The following is a 15247-nucleotide window of genomic DNA, read 5'->3' as shown; positions in this document are numbered from 1 at the left end:
CTATTCTCTTTAGATTCTAAATTGTATTTCACTATTTTAGAGAGAGTTTGCCTTGCATTCCAAAATCTCATTTCCATTGTATTAAGGTGAAGTTGGCACTGATATCTGAACAAGTTATAAGTGAGGTTGACACTATTTTTATAAACAACTCGATTTGAGTGAGATTATCACTACAATAATTCGGTTAAGAGGTTGATATTCTCTTGGAAAATTATTAGTTGACGTGAGGTTGACATCGATATAGAAAACAACCCGGGTAGGTGAGATCGGTACTTCAACAATCTAGTGAGGTTAATAATCCTTGGAAGAAAACTACTATGAGAGGTTTGAGAAAAATCTTAGTGAAAAATTTCCTGATTAGTCAAAGCTCGCTAACTTGGCTCAATAGTTGGACTCAGGGATAGGTCCATAACTTTGAAGACCAAGGACCTAGGTGGCTTAGTGTTGGAACTATTTTACCAGGATCTAGATTTTTTTTTTTGAAAAACGCGTAATCATTCCATTAAATAAACAGAGTTAGACCTCCCGGTCATTACCAGGATCTAGATTTACTAACAAGTATGTTTCATTAACATCCTAATATGAAATTCTAAAACAATGAAATAAACACATATAAAGTTTAAGAAACCTTACAGTGGGTGCAACGAAATTTAATGACTCCTTCCGCTCAGATTTCTAACCCTTGTATCCTTTCTGTAGCAGAGTATCACCAAGATCTGAGCCCGATTCTCCTTCTTGTTGATTGGATTCTTCACAGTCTTACTGTTTGGAATTATTTTACCAGGATCTAGATTTACTAACAAGTATGTTTCATTAACATCCTAATATGAATTTCTAAAACAATGAAATAAACACATATAAAGTTTAAGAAACCTTACATTGATTGCAGCAGAATATAATGACTCCTTCCGTTCAGATCTCTAGCCCTTGATTCCTTTCTGTAGCAGAGCATTATCAAGATCTGAACTTGGATCTCTTTCTCTCCTTCTTGAGCCCGATTCTCCTTCTTGTTGATTGGATTCTTCATAGTCTTACACATTATGATTGAGATACCACTTGATGTGTGTGGGCACTCACTCTATCACTCAAGGCTGAATAATTATGAAGAAGAAAAGAGAGGAAGTGGTTTCGGCCTAATAGAAAGAAAGCTCATGAAAGTTTTCTGAAAGTGAAATTTCATCAATCTATTAAATGTGAGCCATCACTATCTATTTATAGATAACCACCTAGGTTTGGGTTAGATTTATTTGGCATTAAAATAATGAAAAATTAAATAGTAAAATCTACACTAAGTGGCCGCCCATGGGTTGGATAATGGGCCCACTTTGCAATTTTGCCATTTTGTCATTTTCCCATCTCATTTTTTCAAAAACGCAAATTTTCCAATTTAACCACTTAAATGCCAATTCCAATTATTTAATAACTAAAAATAAATTATTAAATAATAGTGTCATTTAATATATTTATTAATTAGACTAATCAAAGTCTCTTAATTAATAAATAAGACCTAGAATCTCTTTTCTTCACATTTAAGCCCTTGCTTAGTGAAAATTCATAAACTAGACATAGTCTAATTTTAGAATTATAATTGATTAACTAAAATCAATTAACTGAGTCTTACAAGCAGTATGGTCTCAACTAGCATGGGGACCATGAGCCTATATAACTGAGCTTCCAATAAGCAGACCTATAATTTACCAAGTAAATCCACTAACTTATTAATTCCTCATTACATCCACTCATAGAACTTAGAATTGCACTCTCAGTCATATAAAACGCTCTATATGTTCCACGATATAGATACGCTATTAATTATCTATTGTTATAATCCCAATAATCAATGATCCTCTATAGATGATCTACATTGCATAGGGATAAAATTACCGTTACACCATTTCAATGTATTTTATCCTTAAAACACTTGGCCACCTATAAATGATATTATAGTGAACTAATATAGTCACTAAAATGAGCGCTCTATCATTTATCTCTATTTAGCAAGCTCGAAGGAAATCATTGTTACACTTCTAAATACCTATAGAAGCTATAGATTTCATATCTATGTTTAGCGCTCCCACTCAATTGTACTATCGTGTTCCTAAAATGTACGTATCACCCTGACCAAAAAGTAGGCTTAACTAACAAATCAAATAACACAAATAACACTCTTAAGATCGAACCTAATCATGTTAGGATTAAGATCATTTGATCTAGGATCAACTAGGTGATACTGAATTGAATAGATATTACGGTAAATTTATCATATCTAATCAAAGTTCAATATCGGTCCCTTCCAATGTATACTCCATACATCCGATACTGGTAAACTTTGCCAATGCTCTGGAAAGGACATAACACTTATCTAAGGTGTATGTATACCTATCGCTGATTATCATGATAGTCTAAATCCAGTGAACTGACAAATCAGGGAATTAAACTTTTGAACATATAATCATGATTATATTCCACTGTGCTGACAACACTATAATCATGAACAAATGCATATGTTCTGGACCTAATACATATAATCATGAAATAAATTATGTGAACCATGCAACATAAAAATGATTTCTGATCTTTATTAATTAGTAAATCTGATTATATTGAAATGAGTTTTATTTAGGGCATAAAACCCAACAGTTAGTTCTACCACACCTTATGAAAATCAAGAGTTTGTAATTTCTATTCCTAAACTCTTTACATTTCAAGTATTTGTTTATGCTTGTTCTTATCTATTTGATCGCATTAAATTTGAATATTTGCATAAATTATCTTTGAGATTTTTAAATTTTCGTAATAGTTTAAATTTTAAATTCACTCCCTCTTGGAAACATATTTTAAGCTAATAGTTTTATTTTGTCAATTATTTTTTAGTTCTTTTTTAATTTACGTGTATTTGTTATGATATATATTTTTAGTTTATTTTTGATAATTTTTTTTGTTGTATGTGTGTTGCTTTGTATATGTAGATACATATATTTACTTTTTTTATTTTTATTTTTATTTTTTATATAATGATAATTTTTTTAGTTTTTTTGATTAACATAATGTGTATTAGTAGATATTAGCATATTAAAATTATATTATTTTCTGCGTAATAAAATTGTATTATTATCTAGTTAGGTTTTTGTTCTTTAATTATCTATTACCTATAATATTATGTTACCCATTTTTAAAATTATAAAATTTTATTGTTTATATAATTAATGTAATCATTAATTTTATTAAAATAAATTGTAAAAAAAAATTTGTAGTACAAAATAAGTTGATGAGTTGATATTAATTTATATATTGCAATAAGGTCAATGTCTTATTATATTTTTGTTACTTTGTAACTATTTTTATGTTATTTTTTAGTTGTTGTCTAGGTATTTTATAATTGCTTTTAATTGTATTATACTTTTTTAATTAAAATATAATATTTTTGTAATTATAAATTTTAAAATAATATTTTAGAAATTTTGTTTTTTTTTTTTTTTTTGTAAAAATGTATAAAAAAAAAAGTGAAGAATAAAAATATAAAAATAAGGTAAAAATAAGTATATTTATGTAAAAACTCAAATAAAATATGCAACCCAGTGTTCGTGCGTGGTGACTGTGCGTGAGAGAGGTTACATGATGCTACCACTCCCGGTGAGTTTATCATATAAATTTGCTCATAAAAAATGCCGAGGCGAAAATGTCCCGCCATTTCCAATTTTCAATTCTTCTCCCTCCATATCTCTCTGCCCACAGTGCTCGCTACCAGGAGGGCAATAACGTCCACAAACCATCACTTCTTCTTCCTCTCCGCAAAACTGATTTATTTACCCTGAATGTTTCATTTCTAGGGTTCCATTTTTGAAGTTTTTGAATCATTTTTCAAAGGAAAGTTGAAATTATTTCCTCTATTATCAGAGGTATGGGCCACGGTCATTTCTTTTCTCATCGGCATTCAGTTCTTGAATTTCAATATTTGTGATTGTTTGATTTAATAGTTCTCCATTGCTTTGTTTTTGTGAATTTCATTGAAGGGAAAAATAATTTTGGAGGACCTTATGACATGTTTTGAGGATTCCAAATGAGGTCAGAAAAATGATTCAGTGACTCTCTGATATGCATTGCATGTATTTGTTGTTCTATTTTAATGTGATTTTGTTATAATATTTATTTTGAGCTTATTTTTTGGCGGGTTTACTGAAAATGTGTAGTAGAAGCAACTGGGGAGAAGAAGGGTCGGAGAAAGTACAGCTTCCAAAAGTGAATTGGTCACAACATGTTGAGGCTCATGATAATTTCCTAAACCAAAAGAAGTTTCTCAGTTCCAATTTTCTTTACTCTTTGCCAACACAAAAACCACCAAACGAGAGCCAAGACCCTATGGCTATAAGGTTTGCTTTGTCACTCAAAAACCATTCTTTTGTTTTCTTTCTTGCTCAAAACAATGATATGTTATAGGATTAATAAATGTTTGTTTTGTTGGCTTGGTTTGGTATGGTATGGTATTGTATGATATGTTTGTGGCTTGGGTGGCCGGAATAACTCAGTCCATTATTTGGTGGATTGTAGAAAGTTTAGTTTAAGAAATGCCCATTTTTCTGATTCATTTGAATGTGTGGACTAAGTAAAGCTTGATTCTGTTTTTTTTTTTCTTCCTTTTTTCTATTCCGTTTGGATGCATAGGTTTATCTTTCTAAGTTTTTTTTGCCTTTTGTACTTCTTACAAACTATGATCAGAAGGAGAAATAAGTGTAGTTATACTTTTACATTTTCACTCCCATTGGTTCCTTGGTTCTGTTTTACAGGTTAGCAGCTTGTGGAAGTCAGGGTATTCAAGCACTACCCAATTCACAAGTTGAAAAGGTAAATTAATTATGTCGTTTTACGTTATAAGATTGATTTCTTTGACAAAAGAAACATAAGAATGATTTCATGTTAGATTTATGTTTTTGTGGTCTTCATTTATTTACTACCCTTTTATTTTTTGGTTAATTAAATAAATCAGTAAGAGGATGGAGTAAAATGAGTCATGTTAAGGTCCAAGTATGATTTGAGAAAAAGGAAAAAGAAATCATTGGGCATGTAGTTGGAGGTTTTTTTGGTCCATTGCAATTATTATTTTAAATTAATTTCCCTTTCTCTCTGTAGCAAAAGCTTGTTTTTGATTATTTTTTAATAGACTTTTGACTCTTCTTCAGGTTAAAGTTCACTTCTGTTATGTTTCTCCAGTTAATATGTATTTTCAGACAAGTTGTGAGGACCATTTTTTTTTTTTTTTTTTTTCCAGAAAAGCAGTTTTTTCTTTATTTATTTTATTATTCCATCCTAGGACCAGTTTTTCTGATTCTTCAATTTTTACCATGGAAATTTGGCAGGCTTGGCATATTCTTTCCAATATGCAGATTTCTTGCAGGAATTACGCAAAACCTGGGAAAACAATTCAAGTAAAGGGTATCAGTGCTGAAAATTGTCATGGTGCTGGTAAAACGACTCTGCGATGCTCATCAAACATTGATAGAAGTTCAGCTCATTCAAAGACACACCCATACTTTAGTGCAACTACTGCAGCTAATGTCAAAGTTAGTGAACCTACAAGCTGCACAGGTAAATATATTCCGCCAAATAATGTTGAAGCTGCAGAACCAGGGAAAAGTGTAGGAGGGCAAAGACATATCGGAGCACCAACTGTATATGCTTCTGGTCAGCAGGTTGGTGGTTCTGTTGGCAATCACAATGTTCATGGCCATACCAGCCAAAGAAAAGAATCCCAAAAAGTTTGTGTCACTGACCTGGATGACGATGATGAGATACTAGAGGTTAGTTTAAATGACTTGGTTAGTTCAATTGTTGAAATCAACAACAAAGACTTGGGAACAGTTGGTCTCTTTCTCTTATATCATGGAGATTATGTTTTTCTTTTTGTTTTTTTCCTTTTGGGGGGGTTGGAGGGGGATGTTTTCTACAGTAAATACTTTAGTTTATGCTTAATCTTTCTGAAAATGGTGTTATTTAATACTTTTTTGTTTAAACTTTTTATTAATATAATAATATTTTTTTAATTGTAAACACTTATTCTATTTTTAGTCGATCAAGGTTCCTATTTAATATCATTTTCAAACTCTTATTTTTCAATTAGAAATGAAACTACTTAATTAAACAAGCCTTTTCAAAAATAGAAAAATGAAAAAAGAAATTGCTTAATTAAGCAAAGAAACATGGTCATCCACCAAAACCCAACTGCATAGGTTCATTAAGGTTATTTATTGAATGATCAGACTTTTACATTGAAGTTGTATCTTCTTCTTCTAAGTAGTTCAACTCCAAAGTCTTAGGCCAGAGAAAAAACAAGTGTTTTTCTTACTGGATTGTTATTAATTGTTTCTTACCTGTCTCATCCATCTAGTTTGGTTGCAGAGTATTGATGTGGATCAAATAGTGGAACAATACCAATCATCTTGTACACCTCAATCAACAACATCGAGGCTTCCTCCCATCACTCCAACTACAAATAATAAGAGTAACTTTGTGCGACATGATGAAGCTTGCTTGCCACCTGAACTGTGCTCAACTTGCAGTCATGGATCTAAAGTATGTTTATGTGTATTATCTGCATCAGTATCTTCTTATGTTGACATGATATCACATCTCTTACATTCTGAATTTTATACAGCTAGGAACATGCCCGGACGCTGCACGCCATTTGCAGGAAATGAAGGACATGTTAATATCTGTATCAAATGAACTGATTGATAATTTTGATAGTTTAAGTCCAGAGCAAACAGAAAAACTTCGTCAGGACAGGTTTGCCTTTTCTTTTTCTTCAAGTGTACATAGTTTTCCTGCTAAATAAAAACAAAATATTAGAAAAGAAAAATTGTTAAGGTAAAGAATTAGATGAAGGAATGGACTATCGATGGATCATGAAGTATCAAATATGTTTCTTATGGTTATTTTTGTTAATGCTTTTTTAGCTGATTGTTGCTTTCCAAGAGAGGATTTAAAAATTAACACAATGTCAATACATAGGTTGGAGTTGAATAAGCAAATCCAGCAGCTTGAAATATATCTTCGTTCCAATTCAGTAGATGAAGAAAGGCAAAATTCACATTTTTTTGCATCCACAACTCCCCAAACTTTCAATTATGAAACACCTCAAGCATCCGTGTCCAGGAAAGATCCCTGGAAATTTGAATCACAGGTTCATCTACGCAATGAACCAGGAGCATATGAAAGTTGCAACTTTTCATCTTCTTCATTCTCTTCTGTAGATAGATTTGATATTTCCTCTAGTACTGGAGAGAGGGAGCCATACATCCCTAGGCTTGTTGAAGTTAACTATATTGAGGGTTCTAATAACAAAAAGTGGAGTAACCAAAATTTCCCGTGGACAATGAAATTGGAGGTATGTATCTGTTTTATTTTTACTTCATTTATGCACTAGGTTCATCCTGATTGTTGTTTGCTGCAATCACTTTTAGGACAATAACAAGATAGTGTTTGGAAATCACTCCTTTCGCCCCAATCAAAGAGAGATTATTAATGCTACATTGAGTGGTTGTGATGTTTTCGTTCTTATGCCTACTGGAGGGGGTAAAAGCTTGACATATCAGGTAAAAGAAAACACTTTTGTGATGATCCTATCATAGATACTTGTTGCTTTTTGTTAAATTTAATTTTCCAATTTAAATTTGTGCCATAATTGTCTTAGCATTCTTGTTTTATAATTTTTTTTTTGCAAGATTGTGTATGCATCATTTTTCTTTGAGGATGTTGTGAAATATTTTCTTTTTGTTTGAATTTTTGGCCTTGACTATTCCACCGGATGACCTCCCAGTGGCCCCAAGGTTTTTCTTAGTCTCTGGGGATTTGAACCTTGGAAACAACTGCCTACCAGTAGTTTCCAACACTCCTTGCTAGTTACTTGTAGACTACCCCTTTGGGCTGATATTATGCAACAATTTCACCAAAGAGGGTTTGGCTGAGTGGTAAAGTTTATGTTTTGTTTCATGAGGTTCGGGATTTTAATTCCTTACAGGGATTCACCCTGTAAGTTTTCTGCCATCCAAGGATTGTAGGTTTCAGTTGAATTTGGAGGACATGTATAAAATAAGATGTGTAATATTTTCTCTACCAAGAACATTTGTCTCTCTATTATCATTCGTTCATTGTCTGTCTGTCTATCTTTTATTTTTATGAGAAATGAAGTCTTCATTTAAGATTAAGAAAGAAAAAGAATTACAGAAAGTGGGGGATCTGATTTCTCATAAAGAAACGTACATAATCTGAAAAGGAAAAGATAAGAAGAAACTAAACACTAGTTGAAACAAATTATTTTTCATTGAAAAAACATTAGGGATAGTGAGAAATTCCTTCCAATTCTCCTCCTAGAAATGAACTGAATTCCCTATTTATTTTGAACCAAAGGTTTTCTATGAATCTTTTCTTTTGCAGCTCCCTGCTATTATATGCCAAGGCCTAACATTAGTGGTGTGCCCTCTTGTATCACTTATTCAAGATCAGATTATGCATTTATTGCAGGTAATTTTTTTCTCGATCAGTATATCTTGTTTTTAGTTTCCTTTCTGTTAGTATTCTGGCATCTCTTCTGATAACATTACTATTCAATTGTATCCTCCTTTTTGGGTTTTCTGAAGGCAAATATACCTGCTGCTTATTTGAGTGCCAACATGGAATGGACTGATCAGCAGGAGATCCTTAGAGAACTTACTTCTGATTATTGTAAATACAAACTGTTATATGTTACTCCAGAGAAAGTTGCTCAGTAAGTGTATCTCCATTATTTGTATTTATGCATTTACTCTCTCTTTTGGTATAATTGGGCTAATGAAGAAGCATGTGTGGAACTAAAGCCATTTTTCTTAATAATAGATATGCTAAATTTACGATTAGATCAAATTTCATTATGTAATTCCTTGTTTTCTCTGCTTACTACTACTAGATTGGCTTCATTGTTTAAATATTCTTTCTGTGGTATTGCAGTCCTATTAGCCTTTGATGGAAGATTGCTTTGTTCTTATTGTACTATTTGTCATCCATATTTTGTGGTCTACTGCACTTAACACTGTTTGAATAGTCAATTGAAGATATGTCTAAAAAGTAAAAATTCTCATGTCTTAGTAATCTAATAAGCTGGTAATGGGGAGAGTATTTAATATAGTTTTATAGTAACAGTCGCTACCCGTATTAGTTAAGCCTAGTATGTGTTTTAAATAATGGGCCGTTTCTTTTTCTTCCCTGTTTAACTAACTTATAACATTTATATATTAATGCAACAAAATTTGAGCTCTCCAAATCTATAAATCTCAATTTTTCTGGCACATAGTTTATTAAATAGATTTCCCTAGTATCTTGGATAGAAATATATATGTATTATGTACAATATAAATATAATATATTATTTTTGTTTAAGCCCCAACCTACCATATGATTTTATCTCTGTTTGAACCAATATCATTTCCAAATTGGATTTACCCTTATGGATGCAAATGGCACATGTTTTTTTTATTATCCTTAACTGTTGTTTTGAAGAAACAAAACACACATGTAAACAACCCAAATTTGTTTAGTCAGTTCGATCATTAACAAAGAATTTTCACTGGCATAAATTCCAAGTACGATATTCATTAATAAGTTAACAAATTATATTTTTCTTTTTTATACTTTTGATATATTAAATGTATACATTTTTGTTTCAAACATAAGAAGTTGGTTAGTGTTACATGATTGAGTAAAATATTTTCAGTTTGGTGTATTTACCCAGGATACACATTTTCCTTTGTTGGTTTTCATTTTGGATTCGGTCTGGTTGTTGTACTCATGCTTATTGTATTCAATATGGGCTCAATGATATTCGTAATTTGATTAATTCCCCTTATCCTCAATCATGAACACAATAGTGCTAATTTTCTAAACATTACAGATTGAAATTAAAATCCAAGTGGAAAAAAATAAAAATAAAGTCCAAGACTCTGATTACAATGCATAAACATTTTTTTTAATACTGCAGAAGTGATGCCCTTTTGCGGCACCTGGAGAGTTTACATTCTCGTGAGTTGCTTGCTAGGATTGTAATTGATGAAGCTCATTGTGTGAGTCAGTGGGGACATGATTTTAGACCAGATTATCAGGTTCTTGACCCCTCTTAAAACCTTTAAAGTTTATCTTGAGTATTTATTACTCATTTTTCTAATAAACATTTTCATGTAAAACGATCAGAGTCTTGGTATCTTAAAACAAAAGTTCCCCAAAACACCTGTGTTAGCTCTAACAGCTACTGCAACAGCCAGTGTGAAGGAAGATGTTGTGCAAGCCCTTGGACTTGCCAATTGCGTTGTTTTCCGTCAAAGTTTTAACCGTCCGAATTTGTGGCAAGTATCAATCACTGTAAAACCTTCTCTGTTGTTACAGGAATACTTTTTTAAGCTGTCATTCAAATTTAAAGATAATATTTTTTTTCTGTAAATTGCAGGTATTCTGTCATACCAAAGACTAAAAAGTGTTTGGATGACATAGACAAGTTCATTAAAGAAAACCATTTTAATGATTGTGGAATAATTTACTGTCTTTCAAGAATGGACTGTGAAAAAGTTGCTGAAAGATTACAGGTACTATATTATGATCACTTTGGTGTTGAGGCCTTTCATACATCCAGTTTTTGATGTCATATCACTTGAAAAATGTTTCTTCTACTTGAGTCTTGAATTTATCTATGATCATTTTGTTGCTACATGGGAAGTTTAAAAGATGTTATGTCACTTTGATTACATCTGGAAAATCCGTACAATATTTATTTTATTGATTATGATACAGCTTGATTTCATATTTATTTCCCTATCTGTCTTGAGAGATTATTTTCTACTGATCTTGGAATCTACAGATATAACCAAATCTGCTAAGCAATGGGGAGATCAGATCATAAGCCTTTTTGTTTTCTTCTTCTTCTATTTGCTTGGAGAATATCATGAGATTTGTTTCATTTAGAGTTCACTTATATCTTCTTCAGGAATGCGGTCATAGAGCAGCATTTTACCATGGTAGTATGGATCCCGCTCAACGATCTTTTGTGCAGAAGCAATGGAGCAAAGATGAAGTTAGTATAATTTGTGCTACAGTGGCATTTGGAATGGGTAAATGCTACAGTGCTGTTAATTGTTGCCTTGATCAGTTTAATTTGTTACTCGATCACAAGCTAACATTAGAATTTCAGGAATCAACAAACCAGATGTTCGCTTTGTAATTCATCATTCTCTCCCAAAATCTGTTGAAGGCTATCACCAGGTGTTTAAATAGAAAGTAGTTTGGCATTTCTTCATTGGAATTGTTCGTGTTTGACATATATGGATAACATTACATATTGGTTAATGATATTAGCTTATTGTGGTCTTTCGTTCTAGAGTCAGGAGTGATTATATGTCAGTGTCATTATATGCTAACTTCTTGCATTACCATGGGCTAGGAATGTGGTCGAGCTGGTCGAGATGGTCAACCTTCATCTTGTGTGCTGTATTACAATTACAGTGACTATGTAAGTTCTAGCAAAGCTGCTACATCAGATCAGTTTTTTTTACCTCGATTGTATCGTGTATTTTTTGAAGACTGAAGCTTACTAATTTATTTTCTCATCTTTGTATTTATATTCCTTGGCATATTTTTGTTATTCTCGTGCAGATAAGGGTCAAGCATATGATTACACAAGGTGCTGTAGAGCAAAGTCCGTACATGTCTAGAAATAATCGTGCTAATACAAGTTACTCGGGAAGAATACTGGAAACAAATACTGAAAATCTTTTGCGAATGGTAATTGATACAGGCTTCTGATTGTATTGACTATTACGTCTTTTATTTTGCTGCTCTCTTTGAAATCAAATATGTAAAGTGTGTGCCTTGTTTCAGGTCAGTTATTGTGAAAATGATGTTGACTGCCGACGTCTTCTACAATTAATCCATTTTGGAGAAAAATTTGATCCTTCAGCCTGCAAAAAAACATGTGACAATTGTTTGAATATCAAAAGTTGTGTGGAGAAGGATGTCAGTGAGTTGGCGAAGCAGTTGGTTAGTAATCAATGTAGTTGTTTGATCTCATTTTTTTTTCCTTGTAAAGAAATGATGGAGTGCTCTTTATGTTGTTTACTGTTTGTTCATTTATAATTCATAGTTCTTGCATATCCAATTAGTCACTTATTGACATGTGCTTACAGGTTGAACTAGTGAAATTAACAGGACAGCAGTTCTCTTCATCTCATCTTTTAGAAGTCTACAGGGGATCCCTTAGCCAGTTTGTAAGTTGTAATTGTAAGGGATGTATGGTGCTTTCTATTACTGTAACTTATTTTTACTTCTTAATTTAATGTTTGTAATGTGAAAATAGGTCAAAAAATATAAACATGAAAAATTAGGTCTTCATGGGGCTGGAAAACATCTAGGGAAGGGAGAAGCTTCCCGTATCTTGCGCCATCTTGTTACTGAAGACATTCTTGCAGAGGAAGTAAAGAAAAGTGATGTATATGGATCTGTATCCTCGGTGCTAAAGGTACATGTAGTTGCTTTTGTTTGCTTGTGCATGGTTCTCATATAATATCAATGTATACGAAAGAGAAGAAATTGGTCCTTGGCAACTCTATCTATCTTTTTTCTCTTTTTTAAATGTATAAGAGTGGTTTACTTTTCATCTCAGGTGAATCAGTCAAAAGCATATGATCTCTGCTCTGGCAGGAAGAAAATTGTGTTAAGGTTTGACTTTCTAGTCATGCTATTCTTGCTCATACTTAGGTTATTTGCTAGTTCTGACTAATTTATTTACATGAAAAGATGAAGTCTATGATTATTAACGCTTGCTTTTTTGTTCATTCACTTGCATTTGTCATGTTTTGGAAAATGTTTTCATTTCTTTACAGTAATGGTTTCCTTTATTTATGCATGTCTTGGTTTGTCCTATAGCCTTTAACTGTACTACCCTTTGCTCAATTACCTACACAACTATAATTTATGCTGGCTGTTGGTTCCCTTACGTTGTAGATTTCCTTGCTCTGGAAAAGCTACTAAGCAAAGCAAATTTGGAGTTACTCCAGCTAAAGGCTCATTGCCCCTTGAGAAGCTGAGTGCACAAGCTGGCAATCCTGGTGAACCCAAGTCAGACGTGGTATAAAACTCGTAATTTATATGCTTCCTGTGTAGATTTAGTACTCATTTATGTATTTGTGTACATGTAATGTAATTGTGCATTTGCTTCATCCAACTGTTGATTAAATATCAAAATACTGAAATCAATAAAATACATGATCTTTTACTTGGTCTAATCAATTTCAGGCTCTGTCAGCTAAAATATATTCTGCGCTACGCAAGCTCCGATCTAGTCTTGTTAAACAAGCTGGAGAAGGATTTGCAGCACACCACATATTTCAGTAAGCTGCATTTTGTTTTTTTCTAGCTTTGTTTTATATGGGCATGATATGGAAGAATGATGTGGATTGGTACACTCGCTTGATATGTTGTCGTTTTCTTTCATTTAGCAATGCTACACTGCAAGCAATAGGCAGCAGAATACCCAAAACAAAAGAAGAACTCCGTGAAATAAGTGGAATTGGCAAGTAAGTTTTGTAATTTTGTTTATAATACTGATTAGCCAACGGACATGTTAATCGTCTTTTTTGTTTTCCCTTTCCTAATTTAGTGTTAAGCTAGCCAAGTATGGAGATCAAGTACTTGAAACCATTGAATCTACCATAAAGGAGCATATGAAAGACAAGAACAGCAGCAGCGGTCACGACAGTACTGAATCCGCAAAGAAGAGGAGAGCTGGTGAGCAGAGTCCAAATCTGGAGGACTATGAATTTAATAGCACAGGTAGATCCAAGAAAATGGCATCAAAGAGGCAGTCCAATGTGACCAACTTTGGTAATAACATGGAGCAAGATAATTACAACCAGTACATAGATGATGATTTAGATTTCATAGATTGTGATTTCGACAGTATTGCATCTCAGATCAAGACTAATCAAAAGAACAATGGCGGAAGGGTGCTACCTTGTTGGTCAACACCTGGTAACGTTTGACAAACATGGTCTCTTAGAATATGCCATGAATAATAGCTAGGCTAACAAACAATTGTAAGGCATTGCTGACCTTTTTGTCAGTAATATTTATTTCTAAAGGAAATGCATTGATTGTGTCCATTGATAATTTGTTTATATTTTTCTTTAGATGTTTATCTCGTGTTGTTTTACTCATCTTTTCTCACTAAAATTGTCTATGATGAGATCATGAAATTATGTCACAAAATGCTTCACCCTTGTTTTATACATTCAATTGTTTTTTGTTTTTGTTTTTATTTTTTCTGAATAACTTAAAAATGCTTTAAGCTTGATCACATTCACCTGCTGAAAGCTCCACAATCCATTCCAGTCATTATCTAAACACCATTTTGCAAGAAAATGAGCAGGAGCATTACCAATTCTACGAATCTAAAAAATTGAAAGGTTAAAGGAACACAAGTCAAGTAAAAAGAAAAACTCTAACCAAAACCAAACAATTCTATCCTATTCTAGTATAGGTTCTTGTCTTAGCCTACAAAATCTTGAGCCACCTTTGCATCCCAACACCATCTATCACAAATCTGGCTCTAATATTACTTGCAGATAAAGCTTTGATATCACCTGCCTCATCTCTCACTACTACTAATGGCTGTTAAATCTCCTGTAAAAGCAGCATCGACATTAACTCGAACATGGTCAAGCCTCTTGGACAAAATTCTGGTACGATTAGAAGGCTCCTAAGAGACATTTCTGAGTCACCTTCCCATGTTCCACGAAGGTTTTCTCAAAATGTTTCACCACCTCAAGAATAGTCATCAACACCGCATTATGAAAATTATCATGTCTAAGCCACCATATATAAGAAGAAGTAGTTGCCGCAGAAGCTGATAATTCAAGGCTTTCCAAAGAGTCCTCCATATCAAAGGCGCCCTTGAAGTGAAATGAAGGCTCTGCATTTCTAATCGACCATTTGCTAGAGAACCAGATGCAGGAAGAAAAAGTATACTTTTAGAACACACGCAGTGACGAATCTTCACCATTCTCCCACACAGAGTGATCTGGTTCTCTTCCAAAGACTATTGGTAAACGCTACCCTATTGGAAGAACATCTTTGTAAATTTTCCGCGAGCAGTTTTTTTTTTCCATAAATTTCAATCGCGAACATTTATTCAATTATCATAATTTTATCATGGAGTCATATGAACAGTTTTAGTTTC

The 15247-nt window shown here is 32.9% G+C and overlaps 1 protein-coding gene across 4 annotated transcripts; it reads left to right on the top strand.

Annotated features, from left to right (window-relative positions):
- Window positions 1-3574: 3574 nt before the first annotated feature.
- LOC115694816 (ATP-dependent DNA helicase Q-like 4A) lies at window positions 3575-14206 on the top strand. 4 transcript variants are annotated; one of them, XM_030621907.2, is made up of 27 exons: window positions 3575-3633; window positions 3831-3899; window positions 4014-4065; window positions 4194-4370; window positions 4785-4842; window positions 5355-5795; window positions 6394-6567; window positions 6650-6780; window positions 7006-7381; window positions 7458-7589; window positions 8431-8517; window positions 8634-8761; window positions 10007-10127; window positions 10216-10367; window positions 10469-10604; window positions 11003-11126; window positions 11207-11277; window positions 11456-11524; window positions 11668-11796; window positions 11893-12051; window positions 12198-12278; window positions 12368-12529; window positions 12674-12729; window positions 13015-13138; window positions 13306-13400; window positions 13509-13586; window positions 13670-14206. In XM_030621907.2, the coding sequence occupies exons 3-27, from the start codon at window positions 4061-4063 to the stop codon at window positions 14049-14051; spliced, it is 3648 nt and encodes a 1215-aa protein (XP_030477767.1). In that variant the 5' UTR covers window positions 3575-3633; window positions 3831-3899; window positions 4014-4060; the 3' UTR covers window positions 14052-14206. The 4 variants fall into 4 exon arrangements, with proteins under 4 accessions (XP_030477767.1, XP_030477766.1, XP_060973300.1 ...); XM_030621905.2 differs by having other exon boundaries at window positions 3616-3633; window positions 4191-4370; XM_030621906.2 differs by having other exon boundaries at window positions 3584-3899.
- The last annotated feature ends 1041 nt before the right edge of the window (window positions 14207-15247 follow it).

This window comes from Cannabis sativa, chromosome 6 (genome assembly GCF_029168945.1).
Source record: "Cannabis sativa cultivar Pink pepper isolate KNU-18-1 chromosome 6, ASM2916894v1, whole genome shotgun sequence".
Classification (NCBI taxonomy): Eukaryota; Viridiplantae; Streptophyta; class Magnoliopsida; order Rosales; family Cannabaceae; genus Cannabis; species Cannabis sativa.
The sequence above is the reverse complement of the archived record's forward strand: the minus strand, read 5'-3'. Positions and strand labels throughout refer to the sequence as shown.